The sequence below is a fragment of the Oncorhynchus mykiss genome, chromosome 4 (assembly GCF_057628025.1).
Source record: "Oncorhynchus mykiss isolate SJ-2025 chromosome 4, ASM5762802v1, whole genome shotgun sequence".
NCBI classification, from domain to species: domain Eukaryota; kingdom Metazoa; phylum Chordata; class Actinopteri; order Salmoniformes; family Salmonidae; genus Oncorhynchus; species Oncorhynchus mykiss.
Window position 1 is genome coordinate 94,275,001 of NC_143025.1, and position 21,749 is coordinate 94,296,749.

General features: G+C 44.4%; 2 protein-coding genes across 3 annotated transcripts in view; both read right to left on the reverse strand.

Annotated features, from left to right (window-relative positions):
- Positions 1–4,055, reverse strand: part of sec63 (SEC63 homolog, protein translocation regulator) — a 41,346-nt gene extending 37,291 nt beyond the window's left edge. Inside the window, exon 1 of one of the 2 annotated variants that reach the window (XM_036976427.2) lies at positions 3,684–4,055. In XM_036976427.2, the coding sequence (XP_036832322.1) occupies positions 3,684–3,807 (124 nt within the window). In that variant the 5' untranslated portion in view covers positions 3,808–4,055. The remainder of the gene's footprint in view (positions 1–3,683) is intronic. The other variant, XM_036976428.2, reaches the window with a different exon arrangement.
- Positions 4,056–6,611: 2,556 nt separating this feature from the next.
- On the reverse strand, positions 6,612–16,368 carry iyd (iodotyrosine deiodinase). The gene is made up of 5 exons (XM_036976430.2): positions 15,348–16,368; positions 11,302–11,499; positions 11,056–11,215; positions 10,179–10,335; positions 6,612–6,928 (listed from the first exon to the last, which is right to left on the reverse strand). The coding sequence occupies exons 1-5, from the start codon at positions 15,535–15,537 to the stop codon at positions 6,746–6,748; spliced, it is 888 nt and encodes a 295-aa protein (XP_036832325.1). The 5' UTR covers positions 15,538–16,368; the 3' UTR covers positions 6,612–6,745.
- Between the last annotated feature and the right edge of the window lie 5,381 nt (positions 16,369–21,749).

Genomic DNA, 21,749 nt, shown 5'->3' on the forward strand with positions numbered 1-21,749 from the left:
CTATACTAAGTATACTAATGATAATGACATGGTGGTTCTATACTAAGTATACTAATGATAATGACATGGTGGTTCTATACTAAGTATACTAATGATAATGACATGGTGGTTCTATACTAAGTTTACTAATGATAATGACATGGTGGTTCTATACTACTAATGATAATGACATGGTGGTTCTATACTAAGTCTACTAATGATAATGACATGGTGGTTCTATACTAAGTCTACTAATGATAATGACATGGTAGTTCTATACTAAGTCTACTAATGATAATGACATGGTGGTTCTATACTAACCCTGAACATATTGGAATCGGTCGATATTAGCTAAAAATGCCAACATCGGTATCGGCCCGATGCCTAGTTTAACACCAATGTTAACAACCATTGTCAAAGCTACCGTGATTACCCATATAACATTAGGTACATGACGTAATGACACCCCGTAAAATGTTGCGCTATACGTTCAACACAGCATTCCCAACCTCGCCCACAATGTCTGCTGTGTGGATCGAGCAGTCAACAAGTCCAGCAGTCTTTTGAAGGAGTAAGATCATTTTAGAGAGACAACCCAATGGCGAAATCCATTAAAGCCAAGATAATGGAATTCATTGCCCTTGACAATCAACCGTTTCTCTGTCGTGGGTGATGTTGGCTTTCGCCGACTGTTCGAGCACCGGTACACACTACCAAGTGCGCTATTCTTCAGATGTTACCCTACAGGAGTTACACAGTAATAGCGTCACTGCTATTAGCTTCATGACGCACTTAAAAGATATGTCAAATAACACTATTTATATAATAATAATAATAATAATATTAATAAATAAGCTTTTAAAAGTCAAATAACACATTATATACATTATATAATGTTGTGTGTTCTACATTTGCACGTGCAAGCCAAGCGCCACCACTACTATCAGTAGCACTGTCAAAGCTGTACAAGAAAGGTCTGTAAACAAGCACACACCGGCCACGAACGATATGTTTACAATATCGCGATATTGGTATCAGCCAAAATGTCATATCGGTGCATCACTATTAAAAATAGCAAAATGTGAAATGATTTATCTGACATGTTGCTGTTGCGTGAGGCTTGGAGCTCATGGAATTAGCAGGCTAGTGAACAAACACTGGAACAGGCGAGAACTGTCTTATTTCTGTAGATATATGAGTTATAAAGCCAGGCACATTTAACAGTTCAGCTATTGATTATAGACCTAATTAAAGTTGTGGTTTCTTCTCGCCTTACAATTAAGGCAACAGCTGTTTTCTCCTCCCCTAACTACACCACATCGTTCTCAACCACAATACGCTGGTTAACATTACTATACACATAGAAACATGGTCTAGGAAAAGTTGCCAATTCAACAGTGGACTGATGTTTCAGAACTGCAGACAGCGACTGCTATCAAACACAGGACAAAGTGCATTTGTTATAAAAGTATATACATTTTATCAGTGTTACACCCTTGTGTCATTAATCATATACAATATCAGTAGCACATGTCTTAGAATGATGGACTGAGCCATCCCCACAGCCTCCACAATGGATCAGTCCACTCAGACAGGAACCAATCAGACAGGTGTCTTAGCGTGATGGACTGTACCATCCCCACAGCCTCCACAATGGATCAGTCCACTCAGACAGGAACCAATCAGACAGGTGTCTTGCACACCATTCTTTTTTTTTACTATAGAAATCTCGAGGTCAGCCCTACATGCGTCTATATCAAATCTAGCAATATGGTTTATTTTGGGAGCTATATTGGCAGCCTAGCAAAGGCATAGCCAGAAATTAGTTAGTGGGAGGGCCTGCAGGGATATGGATGGGACAACATTTGTAATAATAATAATAATACATTATTTTCTCAATCTGATTGGGTGGGCCCGGCAGGACCTGGCTCCCCAGTTGGTGGGCCTGTGTCCACCCAGGCCTATGCCCCTGCTGCCTAGGCTAGTCTGCTAGAGGTAGACTCTTCTTTGCACAAACATACAGGTCATCTATCTAGATGTACATGGAGTCTCAGTCTGTATGTTGCACTGGTACTTTCAATTCTGACATTAGGTGTAGCCATCGATTAACATAATCTGATACGACTTCCACGTTGTCAAACGGATACAGGGGGACTAAACTGTTTTCCTGGGTAGCAGACTAACATCCACGGAGAAGGAAGTTCATAACAAACGTCACCAATCGCGTGGAGCTGAGACCAGGCTTTGTGGAGTCAAGTACCAACTACATCGCCCAAGTCAATACAGCATTTTCCTTAAACTATGAAACGCCCACCTTTACCCATGGTTGTCACCTGTAGTTGCATGCAATTCTTTGTTTTCTAAAACCCATACTTAAAAAAAAAAAAAAACTTGAATGAAATACCACCACCGACTGTTAGCTCATTGCTGTTGCTCTAAGATGGCAACTCGCCGCAAATGTGCATATGACAATTGAATCTCAACGAGGAAACATTTGGGGGCGTTGTTTGATTACCGTTTATTGAAAAAAAAAGCATTCATTTCAGCAGGCAAAGATTCCACAAAGCCCGGTCTCGGCTCCACACCGTTGATGAAATACCTCAGAAACTTCATTCACCGTGGAGTTTAGTCCGCTACTTCACGGGTAAAAGTTAGCATAACAGACAGCTGTGACGGGATAGCTACAATACTAGGGTAAACATGTTTCTTTATGAATTCAACCTCACGGCCATATCAAAAACCTTCCAATGCTTTACTTAGTTATCAATCAAGTGACTAAATAAATACAAGTTAGTTAGCTAGCAAGTATAGCTATAGGTAGCTAGCTACCACCACCCACGAACGTCGGCTAACGTGACCAGCAGCATACGTAACGAACGTCGGCTAACGTGACCTGCAGCACACGTAACGAACATCGGCTAACGTGACCAGCGGCACACGTAACGAACGTCGGCTAACGTGACCAGCAGCACACGTAACGAACGTCGGCTAACGTGACCAGCAGCACACGTAACGAACATCGTCTAACGTTACCAGCAGCATACGTAACGAACTTCGGCTAACGTCAACAGCAACATACGTAACGTAATGAACGTCGCAAAGAGTATTTTGCCAGACGACGTAAAATTCAGAGTAACCCGTTAACTAGCTAGCTAAAGTTAGCTAGCTGGACGGGACCATTTGTTATATAGCTAACTGACGCAGCTAGCTGGCTAAGTCACCAGACAAACATTAAGCTGAACGAGAAATACTAGCCAGTTAGGTGTTATTAGCACTGATATAGTATCCAATGAAATAAATAAAAATAAATAAAATAAAAGTTAGGCAGTCATATTGGTTAGCTAACTCGTAGCTAGCTGTTAGTTATGTAAACACCAACGCAGAGAGATTGGGCATGACGCTTCATAGCACCCCCCCATAGCAGTGCAGAGTTGGTAACGTCAGTTAACTACTTGTTGTTATGTGTATTTCAGCCAGCTAGTTAACTACTACATGCGAATGTAGCTAGCTGGCAACAGAGTTGGCTGGCAAGAAAAACTCTGTAACTAGTGGTGGTCCGTCTCGGAACTGGCTAATCGAATTTGTTAGTTAGCAGGCTAGCTAACTTCACCCATCACACACACACAGCATACTTAGCTAACTAACCAACTTTAGCATGCTAAGCTAGGTGATGCTATCTTGTCGTATATACATCGGGGCCTTACCAGCATTCTGATCTCGGGGCCAGAGGTAATATGTGGCTGGGATAACGATGAGTCCAACAAAGGACGTTAGAAAGTAGAAAAATGTGTTGCCGCTGTCATCGTACTGAAACTGTTGCCCGGCCATTTCGTCGCGGGGTGTCTAGGGTGCCCCCTTTTCTTTCTCCACCGCTATGCCTTCCCAATCAAAGCCCAGTATGTATGACTTGACACACACCACTGATCAGGCAACAGCTAGCATAGGGCCAAAACAGCGCGATGCTGCGAGAGATCGGGTACGTGGTTTACGCCTGCGCAGTTGTTTAGTCTCTGCTTCCGTTCTTCTTCTTCTTCTTCGTCTGTGGAACTTCCGGGAACTTGTCCCTTTTGTTATGCTTCCACCTACTGCTTAGTATTTGATATTACTTCCAGCCTTGGAACTGTACTTGGTAAACTAGATGGGATACAGCTTTTGTCAAAGTTTAAAAGTCAAAAGTAGATTTTGTTTTGTACATTTTCCCTAACCCTAACCCTTTTCCTAACCTTAACCTAATTATCCCGAACTGCTACGTTAATACTCCTAACCTGTTGCGTAACTTCTAAACCTGCTACGAAAAGCCCCTTTTGACAAAAGCTGTATACCTTCTAGAAAAAAAAACGTGTTTCTCTTATGTCTGCTACGTTAGGTTCGCGCTGTACTGAACCACAGTTTATAATAGGCAATGCTGTCTAGAATAAACGCATCAATTCTAATGACTTAAATCAAATGTAAAGTCAGGAACAATATATACATATATATGTGTTTATTTTCAGACGTTTTAAATGGTTCTCATACGTTGTTGTCTTCTAATTCAAATTATCAGGATCATGTTCATCAAACCAATTGAATAATCAGGGATTAAAGAAGGTAGAGACAGCAATACATCACACAAAGCAGCCACAACTGTCAGTAAGAGTGTCCATGATGGAGTCTTTGAATGAAGAGATGGAAATAAAACTGTCCAGTTTGAGTGTTTTGTTGCAGATCGTTCCAGTCGCTAGCTGCAGCGAACTGAAAAGACGAGCGACCCAGGGATGTGTGTGCTTAGGGAACCTTTAACAGAATGTGACTGGCAGAACGGAACGGCCTTAAGTGCACATGAGAAAGTACTTCAGGGGTACTTCAGGGGTCCTCCGGGGGTACTTCGGGGGTACTTCAGGGGTACCTCGGGCAGAGCAAAATGTAGTTGGTGGTACAGTAACCAAAAACGGTTGAGAACCACTATAGTGTATATATACACCACTGGGCTTCACTCAAGAGGAAGTTTCCACCATATCTCTTATACCAGTCATTTTAGTTTCAAATCACTATGGGAGGAAGCGTGGCCAATGATTGGGATGGCCAATGATTGGGACCAATGTTATTTCCCTGTACATATAATGGGAGAACTCCATCCTCTCCTCCCTCCTCTCCTGCTCATCTCCTCCTTCCTCCCCTCCATCCTCTCCTCGCATCCTCTTCTCTCCTCCTCTCCTCTGTCCTCTCCTCTCATCCCCTCCTCCTCTCCTCTCATTCGTCCTCTCCTCCTCTCATCTGTCTTCTCCCCGTCCTCTCCTCTCCTTTCCTCCATCCTCTCATCCGTCCTCTCCTTTCCTCCCTCCTCTCCTCTGTCCTCCTCTTCTTTTCCTCTCCTCTTCTCATCTGTCCTCTCCTGTCCTCTCCTCACTCCTCTCCTCCGTTCTCTCCTTGACTCCTCTGTCCTCTCCTCGCCCCCGCCTCCCTCCTCTCCTTGCCTCCTCTCCTCCGTCCTCTACACCCTCATCTCCTCGACTGCTTATGAATAAGGATGAAATCGTAATTGAGGAGAGGCGGCGAGGAGAAGGAAAGTGGACGGAAATGCTATTGCAAGAAAGTTTCTTCTCCACTCCACACGGGCAAATGGCGTTGGAGGAATCCCAAAATATATGTGTGTAACGTGATCAAAACAAATGTGTAGTTGTGAACATTGATTTGGGAGGAGCTCACCGGAACAGAGTACCTTCAACTCAAATGTTCTACTGAGTTCCTGAACCTCTTATAGAATATGAGCTCAGAAATATTGTGGAGTTCCCCCAATGGTCAAATTTTTGTGAATATTTTGAATGAAAGACCAAGAGGATGAACAGCAAATAAAACAATTTCACAGCCCGTTTTGCTCATTTTTTTTTTTTTTACCAAGGGTGCCAATATTAGTGGAGGTCACTGTAGAGGTATAATCCCGAGTCAAACCTGTTTATTTTTTATCTAAAGGTATCCAGGGCTACATTCATTTGGTATGTTCTGGAACGTTCAATTCAACTAAAAAGATGCTATACTGAAAAAACAGTTGAAAAACGGGGAGGGGTTTTGTTGTGGGTTGGTTAAATACGTCACTCATTGCTTCAAGCCACACCCACCACACTTACCTCAAAGTCTGTTCGAGAACATACAGGAACGTCATGGAAAAATGTGTCATTCTGCAACGTAGCAAATGTTCATGCGAACTGAATGCACCTCTGCTATTGACATACATGTTGAATTAGAACGCGACAACATTAATTACTGAGGCAGTCTAGAGCACAGGTGAGTACAGGTAGGCCTAGACAGAGCACTAGTTTGGTGTGTGCAGCCTTGTCCCACCCCTTTATGTTAATTTATTAATATATGCAAACACACAGCATGTGTTTATGCAAATGAGGTAATACCATTTTCTTTCTTTACCATTTTCTTCCATTTTAACACAAAAAAGTTTTAAAAAATACCTGATACCATTAGAATATGTATATATTAGTGCATTCTAAGAAAAAAAAAGTGAAATTTAACAACAAATTGAATACCTGAATTTCCACTAAAAACCTGAACATTATTTGTCCGTGCCAGTAAAATGTTTTATGCTATAATTCACTCGATATCTAATGAATTATAAAAAAATCTAAAAGTTTGGAGTATCTTCATTTCTTGTCCAACTGTTGCATTTATTAGAATAGTAAACATTTTGATGACTGTTGCTGCTTTACAAATCATTGCAGATGACTGGGAGGAGACGAGGACAGAAGGATGTCACTCGGCCGGGCCCTTTATGATGATGTCACAGGTGTACCATGATGTCGTCGAGTGGCTTGCGGGTGAGGTCGGGCACGGTGGCGTCGGGGGCGGGGTAACCAACAGGAAGTAGCATCAGCAGCTTCTCATTGGCTGGCCGACCGAGGAGCAGCCTGAGCTGGGGGCCGCAGTTGAGGGGCGTCGTCGTCACCGTCACCAGACCTGCATTCTGACAAGGGGATTGGACAGACTGCATGTCAGTCAAACACAGAGAGACATGGGTTCGGTCAGAATATCAAACACATACAGAATCCAGAGGTTTATTAAGGGTTTTGAAAAGCTCTTATGGTTGCCTAGAGCTGACACCATTCCCTGTTCTATCTGACAGACAATAATGTCTGTTCTACACAACACATTTCTACGTCAACGTTCTGTAAAGTAACATCCTTCTGTCTTTGTTAGACATTTTATTTCAAATCAAATATTTAGATGTTATTAAGGGTGTAGCTAAATGCTTGTGTTCCTAGCTCCAACAGTAATACCTAGCGAAATGCTTGTGTTCCTAGCTCCAACAGTGCAGTAATATCTAACTAAATGCTTGTGTTCCTAGCTCCAACAGTAATACCTAGCTAAATGCTTGTGCTCCTAGCTCCAACAGTAATACCTAGCTAAATGCTTGTGTTCCTAGCTCCAACAGTAATACCTAGCGAAATGCTTGTGTTCCTAGCTCCAACAGTAATACCTACCTAAATGCTTGTGTTCCTAGCTCCAACAGTAATACCTAGCTAAATGCTTGTGTTCCTAGCTCCAACAGTAATACCTAGCTAAATGCTTGTGCTCCTAGCTCCAACAGTAATACCTAGCTAAATGCTTGTGTTCCTAGCTCCAACAGTAATACCTAGCTAAATGCTTGTGTTCCTAGCTCCAACAGTAATACCTACCTAAATGCTTGTGTTCCTAGCTCCAACAGTAATACCTAGCTAAATGCTTGTGTTCCTAGCTCCAACAGTAATACCTAGCTAAATGCTAGTGTTCCTAGCTCCAACAGTAATACCTAGCGAAATGCTTGTGTTCCTAGCTCCAACAGTGCAGTAATATCTAACTAAATGCTTGTGTTCCTAGCTCCAACAGTAATACCTACCTAAATGCTCCGTAAACACTCCACCCAGCTGGTCTGCGCATGCTCTGAGGACGCGGCTAGGGATGCCGTCTGAGCCGGCAGCCTTGTGTGGGTTAACACGCTTAAATGTCTTACTCACGTCGACCACGGAGGACCACAGTCCTTGGCCGAGGGCTGCGTCGATAGCACTGTGTGATAGCACTATCCTCAAAGCGGGTGAAGAAGGTGTTTAGCTTGTCTGGGAGCAAGTCGTCAGTGGCTGGTTTTCCCTTTGTAATTTGTCATTGTCCACATACATCTCGTGTCTGAGCAGTTGAATTCCGACTCCACTTTGTACTGATGTTTTGCCTGTTTGATTGACTTACGGAGGGCATAGCTGGACAGTTTGTACTCAACCATATTTCCAGTGACCTTGTCGTGGTTTGCGCTTTCACGGTTTTTGGTTTGGGTAGGTTTTAATAGTCATAGTGGGAACAACATCCCCTATACACTTCCTGATGAACTCAGTCACCGTGTCAGTGTAAACGTCAATGTTATTCTCAGAGGCTACCCGGGAACAAATCACAGTCCGTGTGATCAAACTATCTTGAAACATGGATTACGATTGATAGAACTTCGGTAATGTTTTCCTCCCAAAATGTTTTTGTTAAAATCCCCAGCTACAATAAATGTGGCCTCGGGATATGTAGTTTCCTGTTAGCACAAAGCCAAGTGTAGTTCCTTGAAGGCCGTCGTGATATCGGCTTGAGGGGGAATATACACGGTTGTGACTATAACCGAAGAGAATTATCTGGGGCGGTAATATGATTGTGAGGTATTCTAGGTCAGGTGAACAAAATAACTTGAGTTACTGTACATTACCACAATCACATCATGAGTAGTTAATCATGAAACATACACCTCCACCTTTCTTCTTCCCGGAGAGTTCTTTATTCCTGTCTGCCCAATGTACTGAGAACCCAGCTGGCTGTATGGACGGGGACAGTATATCCAGAGAGTTCTTTATTCCTGTCTGCCCGATGTACTGAGAACCCAGCTGGCTGTATGGACGGGGACAGTATATCCAGAAAGTTCTTTATTCCTGTCTGCCCGATGTACTGAGAACCCAGCTGGCTGTATGGACGGGGACAGTATATCCAGAGAGAGTCATGATTCTGTGAAACAGAGTATGTTACAGTGCCTGATGTCTCTCTGGAAGGATATCCTCGCCCTGAGCTCATCTACTTTATTGTCCAGGGAATGAACATTAGCGGGAATTATAGTCGGAGGTGATGGATGGTGTGCACGCCTTCTGAGTCGGACTAGAAGTCCACTCCGAATACCTCTTCTCCACTGACGGCTTATTGGAGCAGCCACTGGGATAAGTTCAGTTGCCTTGGGGGTACGAACAAGGGATCCAATTCGGGAAAGTCGTATTTCTGGTCGTAATACTGGTGAGTTACCACTCACTGATATCCAGAAGTTCTTTCCGGATGTATTTTATAACACAAAAAAACATTCAAATAACACAAAACAAAAAAATACTGCAAAGTTGCTTAGGAGCTAGAGGCAGAGCTGCAGTGTCTGTCGGCGCCATCTTCAGATAGAATAGAGAATCATATCAGTACGCCCCAGCGGTCCACGTCCCTGAGTACGCCCCAGCGGTCCACGTCCCTGAGTACGTCCCAGTGGTCCACGTCCCTGAGTACACCCCAGCGGTCCACGTCCCTGAGTACGCCCCAGCGGTCCACGTCCCTGAGTACGCCCCAGCGGTCCACGTCCCTGAGTACGCCCCAGCGGTCCACGTCCCTGAGTACGCCCCAGCGGTCCACGTCCCTGAGTACGCCCCAGCGGTCCACGTCCCTGAGTACGCCCCAGCGGTCCACGTCCCTGAGTACGCCCCAGTGGTCCACGACCCTGAGTACGCCCCAGCGGTCCACGTCCCTGAGTACACCCCAGCGGTCCACGTCCCTGAGTACACCCCAGCGGTCCACGTCCCTGAGTACGCCCAAGCGGTCCACGTCCCTGAGTACACCCCAGCGGTCCACGCCCCTGAGTACGCCCCAGCGGTCCACGTCCCTGAGTACGCCCCAGCGGTCCACGTCCCTGAGTACGCCCAAGCGATCCACGTCCCTGAGTACGCCGCAGCGGTCCACGTCCCTGAGTACGCCCCAGCGGTCCACGACCCTGAGTACGTCCCAGTGGTCCACGTCCCTGAGTACGCCCCAGTGGTCCACGGGGGTTGTGACTTGGTGAATGAGTGCTCGTGTGGTTGTCTCACCTAGCTATTTTATTAAGATGAATGCACTAGCTGTAAGTTGCTCTGGATAAGAGCGTCTGCTAAACAACTCAAATGTAAATGACGTGTGAATGCTCTGACCTGCAGCGCGGCCAATAGCAGGCCACAGGAGATGGACACACTGATCTCATTGTAGTAATGAGTCCTCTTCTGTCCTCCAGCGACGATGCCGTACGTCTGTTTAAATATCAACACGAGGTAGGGAGCCACATCAAGATACTGCTTCACCCAGTTAGTCCTGGGAGAGAGGGAGGAGAGAGGGAGAGAGAGGGAGGAGAGAAGGGGGAGGGGGGGGGGGAGGGAGGAGAGATGGGGGAGAGGGGAGGGGGGGGGGAGGGAGGAGAGATGGGGGAGAGGGGAGGGGGGAGAGAGTGGGAGAGAGGGAGGAGAGATGGGGAAGGGGGAGAGAGGGAGGAGAGATGGGGAAGGGGGAGAGAGGCGGAGAGAGGGAGGAGAGGGGGGAGAGAGGGAGGAGAGAGGGAGGAGAGAGGGAGGAGAGAGGGAGAAGAGAGGGGGAGAGAGGGAGGAGAGAGTGAGGGAGACAGGGAGGATATTGCGAGGGAGAGAGGGAGGATATTGCGAGGGAGAGAGGGAGGGAGGGGGAGATGGAGAGAGAGAGAGGAGAGAGCGAGGGAGAGAGAGGGGGAGGGGGAGATGGAGAGAGGGGGAGGGGGAGATGGAGAGAGGGGGAGGGGGAGATGGAGAGAGAGGGAGGGGGAGATGGAGAGAGGGGGAGGGGGAGATGGAGAGAGAGGGATAGTAAATATTATCTGACTAGCGTGCATGCTGTATGTCTACATGGTGTAAATTTACATGGTGTAAATTTACATGGTGTATATCTATCTACATGCTGTATATCTACATGGTGTAAATTTACATGGTGTATATCTATCTACATGGTGTATATCTACCGGGTGTATATCTACATGGTGTATATCTACGTGGTGTTTTATCTGACCTGAGCCTCTGCAGGTCACTGACCCACTTGTCCCCCATCCTCTGGCGGTAGTTGACTTCCTCCTCCTCCTCCACCACTAGCCTGATCTGGTGCTTCACCTCTGGGTCTGACACCACCACAAACGTCCAGGGTTCTGTGTGGGCTCCACTGGGGGCTGTGCCTGGACAACACAGACAACACATTCATGTGTGTCTGTGTGTGTGTGTCTGTGTCTGTGTGTGTCTGTGTGCGTTATGCATGTGTTACCTGCAGTGCGGATGACGTTGTCGATGACCTGTCGTGGAACGGGCTCGGGGCTGATGAATCGGACAGACCTCCTCTGGTTCATCAGACTGAAGAAGTCCTGTGACCTCTGAACCATGACCTCTACGGGGTACCGAGAAGCTGGGTAGGGCACGTGGGCCAGCTCCTCCTCCCCACCACTCTCCACCCAATCACCATCCTCTAAAACCAGACAGACAGGAGGGAAGACCAATCGTCTGAATTATGAAGCTATAGAAAGCAAGGCTTTTTAAATTGTAGGCGGATTGAATGCGATTAAAGGCGCAATCTGCAATTTTAATTTATAGTCAGATGTGCACATCATGCACATATTTGTTGGTTAGTGTAACCATTTGTATAGCTACCTGACCGAATGTGTTCATTCATACTACCTTGAGTTGCGCTCATCTGTTCGGTGGTTCTCTATGGTTAATGATCTGTTCTGTGGTTCCCTGTGGTTAATGATCTGTTCTGTGGATAATGATCTGTTCTGTGGTTAATGATCTGTTCTGTGGTTAATGATCTGTTCTGTGGTTCCCTGTGGTTAATGATCTGTTCTGTGCTTCCCTGTGGTTAATGATCTGTTCTGTGGTTCCCTGTGGATAATGATCTGTTCTGTGGTTCCCTGTGGTTAATGATCTGTTCTGTGCTTCCCTGTGGTTAATGATCTGTTCTGTGGTTCCCTGTGGATAATGATCTGTTCTGTGGTTCCCTGTGGATAATGATCTGTTCTGTGGTTCCCTGTGGATAATGATCTGTTCTGTGGTTCCCTGTGGTTAATGATCTGTTCTGTGGTTAATGATCTGTTCCCCCCATGCACACATTATTTAGGAAGGAAAATAAGGTTCTCTCTCTCTCTATTTCTTTCTCTTGTCTTGGCAGTCATTTTCTCGCTTTGGGTTCAAAGGTTGAGCAATACATAGACATAGACTGTAGACTGAGCCAGACTGAGTATTGAGAGGAGAGGGGGGATTGACACACGACATTGTTCTGTGTAATTGCGGGCTATTCTTTGGGTGCTGAAGACACTTTTGATAAAAAAAACCTCTGAGCTCCAGTCCACCCAGACTAGTTGCAGCTTAACTCCATCATAAATTGTAGAGTTTAGTTTAGTTGAGTTTAGTTGGCTAGTCCTAGAGTAAAGGGCTATAGGTCTAAAGTAAAGGGCTATAGATCTAGAGTAAAGGGCTATAGATCTAGAATAAAGGGCTATAGGTCTAGAGTAAAGGGCTATAGGTCTAGAGTAAAGGGCTATAGATCTAGAGTAAAGGGCTATAGATCTAGAATAAAGGGCTATAGATCTAGAGTAAAGAGCTATAGGTCTAGAGTAAAGGGCTATAGGCTATAGGTCTAGAGTAAAGGGCTATGGGCTATAGGTCTAGAGTAAAGGGCTATAGGCTATAGGTCTAGAGTAAAGGGCTATAGGCTATAGGTCTAGAGTAAAGGGCTATAGATCTAGAGTAAAGGGCTATAGATCTAGAGTAAAGGGCTATAGGCTATAGAGTAAAGGGCTATAGATCTAGAGTAAAGAGCTATAGGTCTAGAGTAAAGGGCTATAGGTCTAGAGTAAAGGGCTATAGATCTAGAGTAAAGAGCTATAGGTCTAGAGTAAAGGGCTATAGGTCTAGAATAAAGGGCTATAGATCTAGAGTAAAGGGCTATAGATCTAGAGTAAAGGGCTATAGGTCTAGAGTAAAGGGCTATAGATCTAGAGTAAAGGGCTATAGATCTAGAGTAAAGGGCTATAGGTCTAGAATAAAGGGCTATAGATCTAGAGTAAAGGGCTATAGATCTAGAGTAAAGGGCTATAGATCTAGAGTAAAGGGCTATAGGTCTAGAGTAAAGGGCTATAGGTCTAGGGTAAAGGGCTATAGGTCTAGAGTAAAGGGCTATAGGCTATAGGTCTAGAGTAAAGGGCTATAGATCTAGAATAAAGGGCTATAGATCTAGAGTAAAGGGCTATAGATCTAGAGTAAAGGGCTATAGATCTAGAGTAAAGGGCTATAGATCTAGAGTAAAGGGCTATAGGTCTAGAGTAAAGGGCTATAGGTCTAGGGTAAAGGGCTATAGGTCTAGAGTAAAGGGCTATAGGCTATAGGTCTAGAGTAAAGGGCTATAGGTCTAGAATAAAGGGCTATAGGTCTAGAGTAAAGGGCTATAGGTCTAGAGTAAAGGGCTATAGGTCTAGAGTAAATGGCTATAGGTCTAGAGTAAAGGGCTATAGGTCTAGAGTAAAGGGCTATAGATCTAGAGTAAAGGGCTATAGGCTATAGGTCTAGAGTAAATGGCTATAGGTCTAGAGTAAAGGGCTATAGATCTAGAGTAAAGGGCTATAGGTCTAGAATAAAGGGCTATAGATCTAGAGTAAAGGGCTATAGATCTAGAGTAAAGGGCTATAGGTCTAGAGTAAAGGGCTATAGATCTAGAGTAAAGGGCTATAGATCTAGAGTAAAGGGCTATAGGTCTAGAATAAAGGGCTATAGATCTAGAGTAAAGGGCTATAGATCTAGAGTAAAGGGCTATAGATCTAGAGTAAAGGGCTATAGGTCTAGAGTAAAGGGCTATAGGTCTAGGGTAAAGGGCTATAGGTCTAGAGTAAAGGGCTATAGGCTATAGGTCTAGAGTAAAGGGCTATAGATCTAGAATAAAGGGCTATAGATCTAGAGTAAAGGGCTATAGATCTAGAGTAAAGGGCTATAGATCTAGAGTAAAGGGCTATAGATCTAGAGTAAAGGGCTATAGGTCTAGAGTAAAGGGCTATAGGTCTAGGGTAAAGGGCTATAGGTCTAGAGTAAAGGGCTATAGGCTATAGGTCTAGAGTAAAGGGCTATAGGTCTAGAATAAAGGGCTATAGGTCTAGAGTAAAGGGCTATAGGTCTAGAGTAAAGGGCTATAGGTCTAGAGTAAATGGCTATAGGTCTAGAGTAAAGGGCTATAGGTCTAGAGTAAAGGGCTATAGATCTAGAGTAAAGGGCTATAGGCTATAGGTCTAGAGTAAATGGCTATAGGTCTAGAGTAAAGGGCTATAGGTCTAGAGTAAAGGGCTATAGGCTATAGGTCTAGAGTAAAGGGCTATAGGTCTAGAGTAAAGGGCTATAGGCTATAGGTCTAGAGTAAATGGCTATAGGTCTAGAGTAAAGGGCTATAGGTCTAGAGTAAAGGGCTATAGGCTACAGGTCTAGAGTAAAGGGCTATAGGTCTAGAGTAAAGGGCTACAGGTCTAGAGTAAAGGGCTATAGGTCTAGAGTAAAGGGCTATAGATCTAGAGTAAAGGGCTATAGGTCTAGAGTAAGATAGCAGGTAGCATGTCTGTTTGACATAGAGGACCTAGAGGAGTGCTCTGACGCAGAGAACCCAGTCGACTGCACCGGTGGCTTTAATAGCATGTTTTTCATAGGCTACACTACACACAGCCTTTACCACAGTGGTATTCAAAGTCGGGGTCGTGGGCTCGCTGGGGGACTGCAGTGGGGTCCACCCCACACAACAACAAAACTTTATTTTTTATTTTTTTAGGAACAAATAATGAAGAGTACAGATTAATTTATGGGACAATATACAAACGTTTTTCAGAAAGATAATTTTAAAAAAATACTGTTTTATTGAGTAAATGTATTTATTGGTTTCTTTTGATTTTGATAAGAGATGAAAATGTCTTGAATTGAAGGTTATTTGTTGATGTAAAAATCTAAATGTCCAGATTCTAAGGTTTTATTTGGGGTGGGGTCCCCCCTGAAAAAGTTTGAATACCATCACTTTCCAACAATGCCCTTTCTCAGTCTGTTTTCGTCCAGTAATTTGGATGTAAAATTTTTTACACAAACACGTCTTGCTTATAATGCCATTCACACTAAATTGCGAAATATCATCTTGCCACAATCCGTCAATTATTTATTCGGTACAAGTTAGATTTTTTTGCATATTTCCGCAAGCTGTTGACCAATAGAAATGGTCATTTCCTTTCAAATCCATGAAGGGAAATGAACAAGTGGACACTTCGGTAGATAGGAGAGGTTATTAGGGCTAACTACCTTCATCTTTGTGTCGGATCTCTGTGTCGTCCTGAAGATCCTCGTCCACCCACGGTCGGGCCTCGGCCTCGGGCTTCCGCTCGGGTTTCACTGCCTTGTTCTCCTTCTTCTGAGAGCTTTTGAACAGAAAAACTAGGATCACGCATAAAACAGCCACGAACACCGGCGTGAGAGTGGAGAGAAGGGCCATGCTGACTGACGGCGATAATCTGAACACAACTGATAGAAACAGACAGTCTGCCAGCCAGGCGGGCGCTCCGCTGCTCAACGGATCTCTTTCGTCCCAAACTGCACCCTATTCCCTATCTAGTGCACTATTTTGAGCTGGGCCCATAGGGATCTGGTAGAAAGTAGTGCACTATGTAGGGAACAGTATGCCATTTTTGGACACAAGCCCTGGTTGCGAAACAGTCCGGAATCAGGGGGAGTTGAGTTGACTGGGTTAATCATCAAACGATGGCGCACTGAACTACACTGCATGACATAATAGGCTTTTTTTCTAGATTATACATTGGGCCTATAACATCTATAGGGCTATAAATATAGGCTACTTTTAAAAAGTTATGAGCACCAATCAGTATTTAAGAAAATAGACTGATTAAGTCTATAGCCTACATCTGGGTCGGTAAAATATAGTCTATAGCCTACATCTGGGTCGTTGATATAGTCTATAGCCTACATGGGGCGGAAGGGTAGCCTAGTGGTTAGAGCGTTGGACTAGTAACTGGAAGGTTGCAAGTTCAAACCCCCGAGCTGACAAGGTACAAATCTGTCGTTCTGCCCCTGAACAGGCAGTTAATCCACTGTTCCTAGGCCGTCATTGAAAATAAGAATTTGTTCTTAACTGACTTGCCTAGTTAAATAAAGGTAAAATAAATAAAATAAATAAAACATCTGGGTCGTTGATATAGTCTATAGCCTACATCTGGGTTGTTGGTATAGTCTATAGCCTACATCTGGGTCGTTGATATAGTCTATAGCCTACATCTGGGTCGTTGATATAGTCTATAGCCCACATCTGATCGTCTCAGTTCCACTCGATCGTCTCAGTTCCACTACATTACACATCAGAGTTGTTGGACGAAGGTGTCTTCAGTAGAGGGGTGTCTTGGATCTCCGATGTTCGGTGTGAACATTAACGCATGTTGCTCGCGGTACTGTTTCGGGAAGCATGAGGACCTTAAATTTCACATCCGTGAGAAATCATTTTTCACACCTCGATAAGGTTAGTGTTCCCACACGGCCATATCTCCATGTCACAGCACTTGTTTACAGAAAAAAAGATGGAAGACGAGGCGACCACCTGTGCTAGTTTAGTAGGATGGAGGCTGTATGGATCTGTAACTGCTACAGTGTAGTTCAGTAGGATGGAGGCTGTATGGATCTGTAACTACTACAGTGTAGTTTAGTAGGATGGAGGCTCCATAGTTGTATGGGTCTGTAACTACTACAGTGTAGTTTAGTAGGATGGAGGCTCCATAGCTGTATGGATCTGTAACTATTACAGTGTAGTTCAGTAGGATGGAGGCTCCATAGCTGTATGGATCTGTAACTACTACAGTGTAGTTTAGTAGGATGGAGTCTGTATGGGTCTGTAACTGCTACAGTGTAGTTTAGTAGGATGGAGGCTGTATGGATCTGTAACTACTACAGTGTAGTTTAGTAGGATGGAGGCTGTATGGATCTGTAACTACTACAGTGTAGTTTAGTAGGATGGAGGCTCCATAGCTGTATGGATCTGTAACTACTACAGTGTAGTTTAGTAGGATGGAGGCTGTATGGGTCTGTACCTACTACAGTGTAGTTCAGTAGGATGGAGGCTCCATAGCTGTATGGATCTGTAACTGCTACAGTGTAGTTTAGTAGGATGGAGGCTGTATGGGTCTGTAACTACTACAGTGGAGTTTAGTAGGATGGAGGCTGTATGGGTCTGTAACTACTACAGTGTAGTTTAGTAGGATGGAGGCTCCATAGCTGTATGGATCTGTAACTGCTACAGTGTAGTTTAGTAGGATGGAGGCTGTATGGATCTGTAACTACTACAGTGTAGTTTAGTAGGATGGAGGCTGTATGGGTCTGTAACTGATACAGTGTAGTTTAGTAGGATGGAGGCTGTATGGATCTGTAACTGCTACAGTGTAGTTTAGTAGGATGGAGGCTGTATGGATCTGTAACTACTACAGTGTAGTTTAGTAGGATGGAGGCTCCATAGCTGTATGGATCTGTAACTGATACAGTGTAGTTTAGTAGGATGGAGGCTGTATGGGTCTGTAACTACTACAGTGTAGTTTAGTAGGATGGAGGCTGTATGGATCTGTAACTACTACAGTGTAGTTTAGTAGGATGGAGGCTGTATGGATCTGTAACTACTACAGTGTAGTTTAGTAGGATGGAGGCTGTATGGATCTGTAACTACTACAGTGTAGTTTAGTAGGATGGAGGCTCCATAGCTGTATGGATCTGTAACTACTACAGTGTAGTTTAGTAGGATGGAGGCTGTATGGATCTGTAACTACTACAGTGTAGTTTAGTAGGATGGCGGCTCCATAGTTGTATGGGTCTGTAACTACTACAGTGTTATTTAGTAGGATGGAGGCTGTATGGATCTGTAACTACTACAGTGTAGTTTAGTAGGATGGCGGCTCCATAGTTGTATGGGTCTGTAACTACTACAGTGTAGTTTAGTAGGATGGAGGCTGTATGGATCTGTAACTGATACAGTGTAGTTTAGTAGGATGGAGGCTGTATGGATCTGTAACTGCTACAGTGTAGTTTAGTAGGATGGAGGCTGTATGGGTCTGTAACTACTACAGTGTAGTTTAGTAGGATGGAGGCTGTATGGATCTGTAACTGATACAGTGTAGTTTAGTAGGATGGAGGCTGTATGGATCTGTAACTGCTACAGTGTAGTTTAGTAGGATGGAGGCTGTATGGATCTGTAACTACTACAGTGTAGTTTAGTAGGATGGAGGCTGTATGGGTCTGTACCTACTACAGTGTAGTTCAGTAGGATGGAGGCTCCATAGCTGTATGGATCTGTAACTGCTACAGTGTAGTTTAGTAGGATGGAGGCTGTATGGGTCGGTAACTACTACAGTGGAGTTTAGTAGGATGGAGGCTGTATGGGTCTGTAACTACTACAGTGTAGTTTAGTAGGATGGAGGCTGTATGGATCTGTAACTACTACAGTGTAGTTTAGTAGGATGGAGGCTGTATGGGTCTGTAACTGATACAGTGTAGTTTAGTAGGATGGAGGCTGTATGGATCTGTAACTGCTACAGTGTAGTTTAGTAGGATGGAGGCTGTATGGATCTGTAACTACTACAGTGTAGTTTAGTAGGATGGAGGCTCCATAGCTGTATGGATCTGTAACTGATACAGTGTAGTTTAGTAGGATGGAGGCTGTATGGGTCTGTAACTACTACAGTGTAGTTTAGTAGGATGGAGGCTGTATGGATCTGTAACTACTACAGTGTAGTTTAGTAGGATGGAGGCTGTATGGATCTGTAACTACTACAGTGTAGTTTAGTAGGATGGAGGCTGTATGGATCTGTAACTACTACAGTGTAGTTTAGTAGGATGGAGGCTCCATAGCTGTATGGATCTGTAACTACTACAGTGTAGTTTAGTAGGATGGAGGCTGTATGGATCTGTAACTACTACAGTGTAGTTTAGTAGGATGGAGGCTGTATGGATCTGTAACTACTACAGTGTAGTTTAGTAGGATGGAGGCTCCATAGTTGTATGGGTCTGTAACTACTACAGTGTAGTTTAGTAGGATGGAGGCTCCATAGCTGTATGGATCTGTAACTACTACAGTGTAGTTTAGTAGGATGGAGGCTGTATGGATCTGTAACTACTACAGTGTAGTTTAGTAGGATGGAGGCTCCATAGCTGTATGGATCTGTAACTGATACAGTGTAGTTTAGTAGGATGGAGGCTGTATGGGTCTGTAACTACTACAGTGTAGTTTAGTAGGATGGAGGCTCCATAGCTGTATGGATCTGTAACTACTACAGTGTAGTTTAGTAGGATGGAGGCTGTATGGATCTGTAACTACTACAGTGTAGTTTAGTAGGATGGAGGCTCCATAGCTGTATGGGTCTGCAACTACTACAGTGTAGTTTAGTAGGATGGAGGCTGTATGGATCTATAACTGCTACAGTGTAGTTCAGTAGGATGGATGCTCCATAGTTGTATGGGTCTGTAACTACTACAGTGTAGTTCAGTAGGATGGAGGCTCCATAGCTGTATGGATCTGTAACTGCTACAGTGTAGTTTAGTAGGATGGAGGCTGTATGGATCTGTAACTACTACAGTGTAGTTTAGTAGGATGGAGGCTGTATGGGTCTGTAACTACTACAGTGTAGTTTAGTAGGATGGAGGCTCCATAGCTGTATGGATCTGTAACTACTACAGTGTAGTTTAGTAGGATGGAGGCTGTATGGGTCTGTAACTACTACAGTGTAGTTTAGTAGGATGGAGGCTCCATAGCTGTATGGATCTGTAACTACTACAGTGTAGTTTAGTAGGATGGAGGCTGTATGGGTCTGTAACTGCTACAGTGTAGTTTAGTAGGATGGAGGCTGTATGGATCTGTAACTACTACAGTGTAGTTTAGTAGGATGGAGGCTGTATGGGTCTGTAACTACTACAGTGTAGTTTAGTAGGATGGAGGCTGTATGGATCTGTAACTACTACAGTGTAGTTTAGTAGGATGGAGGCTGTATGGGTCTGTAACTGCTACAGTGTAGTTTAGTAGGATGGAGGCTGTATGGATCTGTAACTACTACAGTGTAGTTTAGTAGGATGGAGGCTGTATGGATCTGTAACTGCTACAGTGTAGTTTAGTAGGATGGAGGCTGTATGGGTCTGTAACTGCTACAGTGTAGTTTAGTAGGATGGAGGCTGTATGGGTCTGTAACTACTACAGTGTAGTTTAGTAGGATGGAGGCTGTATGGATCTGTAACTACTACAGTGTAGTTTAGTAGGATGGAGGCTGTATGGGTCTGTAACTGCTACAGTGTAGTTTAGTAGGATGGAGGCTCCATAGCTGTATGGATCTGTAACTACTACAGTGTAGTTTAGTAGGATGGAGGCTGTATGGATCTGTAACTACTACAGTGTAGTTTATTTAGTAAATATTTTCTTAGCTCTATTTCTTGAGCTGCCTTGTTGGTTAAGGACTTGTAAGTAAGCATTTCAAATCAAATGTTATTGGTCACATACACATGGTTAGCAGATGTTAATGCGAGTGTAGCGAAATGCTTGTGCCTCTAGTTCCGACAATGCAGTAACATCTAACAAGTACTCAGGTAAACTATGTCAAGCATGGGCTGCTGTCATACCAGACTGATTACAGGGTAAGGACACTGATAGATTTCCCACCCATATGAAGTGTTCCCAACCCTAATAACTTAAAGATCAGCGTCTAGGGGCAACTCATCAAGATCAGCATCTAGGGGCAACTCATGAAGATCAGCGTCTAGGGGCAACTCATCAAGATCAGCATCTAGGGGCAACTCATCAAGATCAGCATCTATGGGCAACTCATCGAGATCAGTGTCTAGGGCAACTCATCATGATCAGTGTCTAGGGGCAACTCATCATGATCAGCGTCTAGGGGCAACTCATCATGATCAGTGTCTAGGGGCAACTCATCGAGATCAGTGTCTAGGGGCAACTCATCAAGATCAGCGTCTAGGGGCAACTCATCATGATCAGTGTCTAGGGGCAACTCATCAAGAGCAGCGTCTAGGGGCAACTCATCAAGATCAGTGTCTAGGGGCAACTCATCATGATCAGTGTCTAGGGGCAACTCATCAAGATCAGCGTCTAGGGGCAACTCGTCAAGATCAGCGTCTAGGGGCAACTCGTCAAGATCGGCGTCTAGGGGCAACTCGTCAAGATCGGCGTCTAGGGGCAACTCATCAAGATCAGCGTCTAGGGGCAACTCATCATGATCAGTGTCTAGGGGCAACTCATCAAGATCAGCGTCTAGGGGCAACTCATCAAGATCAGCGTCTAGGGGCAAAAGAGATGTCAATCTCAAGGTGACTTTCCTGGTTAAATAAAGGATACAAAACACCAGAACAGTAGAAGAGGCGTCAAAGAGGCTGGTTCCTTTTCTCTCCCACCAGGAGAATACCCTGCTCCTGTGTACAGGGTCACTGGGCTGCTGCCAACTAATTACATGACTACAGACTCCGACCCCAGACAGCAATGTGAGTCTACTCTCTCTCTCCACTTCCCTCCCTCCCTCTCTCTCTCTCTCTCTCTATCCTCTTTCTCCACCTCTCTTTCATTCCCTCTCCCCCCTCTCTCTCTCTCTCTCTCCACCTCTCTGTCTCTCTCACCCTCTTTTCCTTTCCCTTCTCTCTCTCTCTCTATCTCCCCCTTCT

What these genes read in the sequence shown, in the direction of transcription:
- iyd (XM_036976430.2), bottom strand. Translation starts at nt 15,537, where the DNA reads ATGGCCCTTCTCTCCACTCTCACGCCGGTGTTCGTGGCTGTTTTATGC. An exon ending in GATCCGACACAAAGATGAAG is followed by an intron (nt 11,500 to 15,347) that starts GTAGTTAGCCCT and finishes GTCTGGTTTTAG; the next exon opens with AGGATGGTGATTGGGTGGAG. An exon ending in TGCTATTGGCCGCGCTGCAG is followed by an intron (nt 6,929 to 10,178) that starts GTCAGAGCATTC and finishes TCCCCTTGTCAG; the next exon opens with AATGCAGGTCTGGTGACGGT.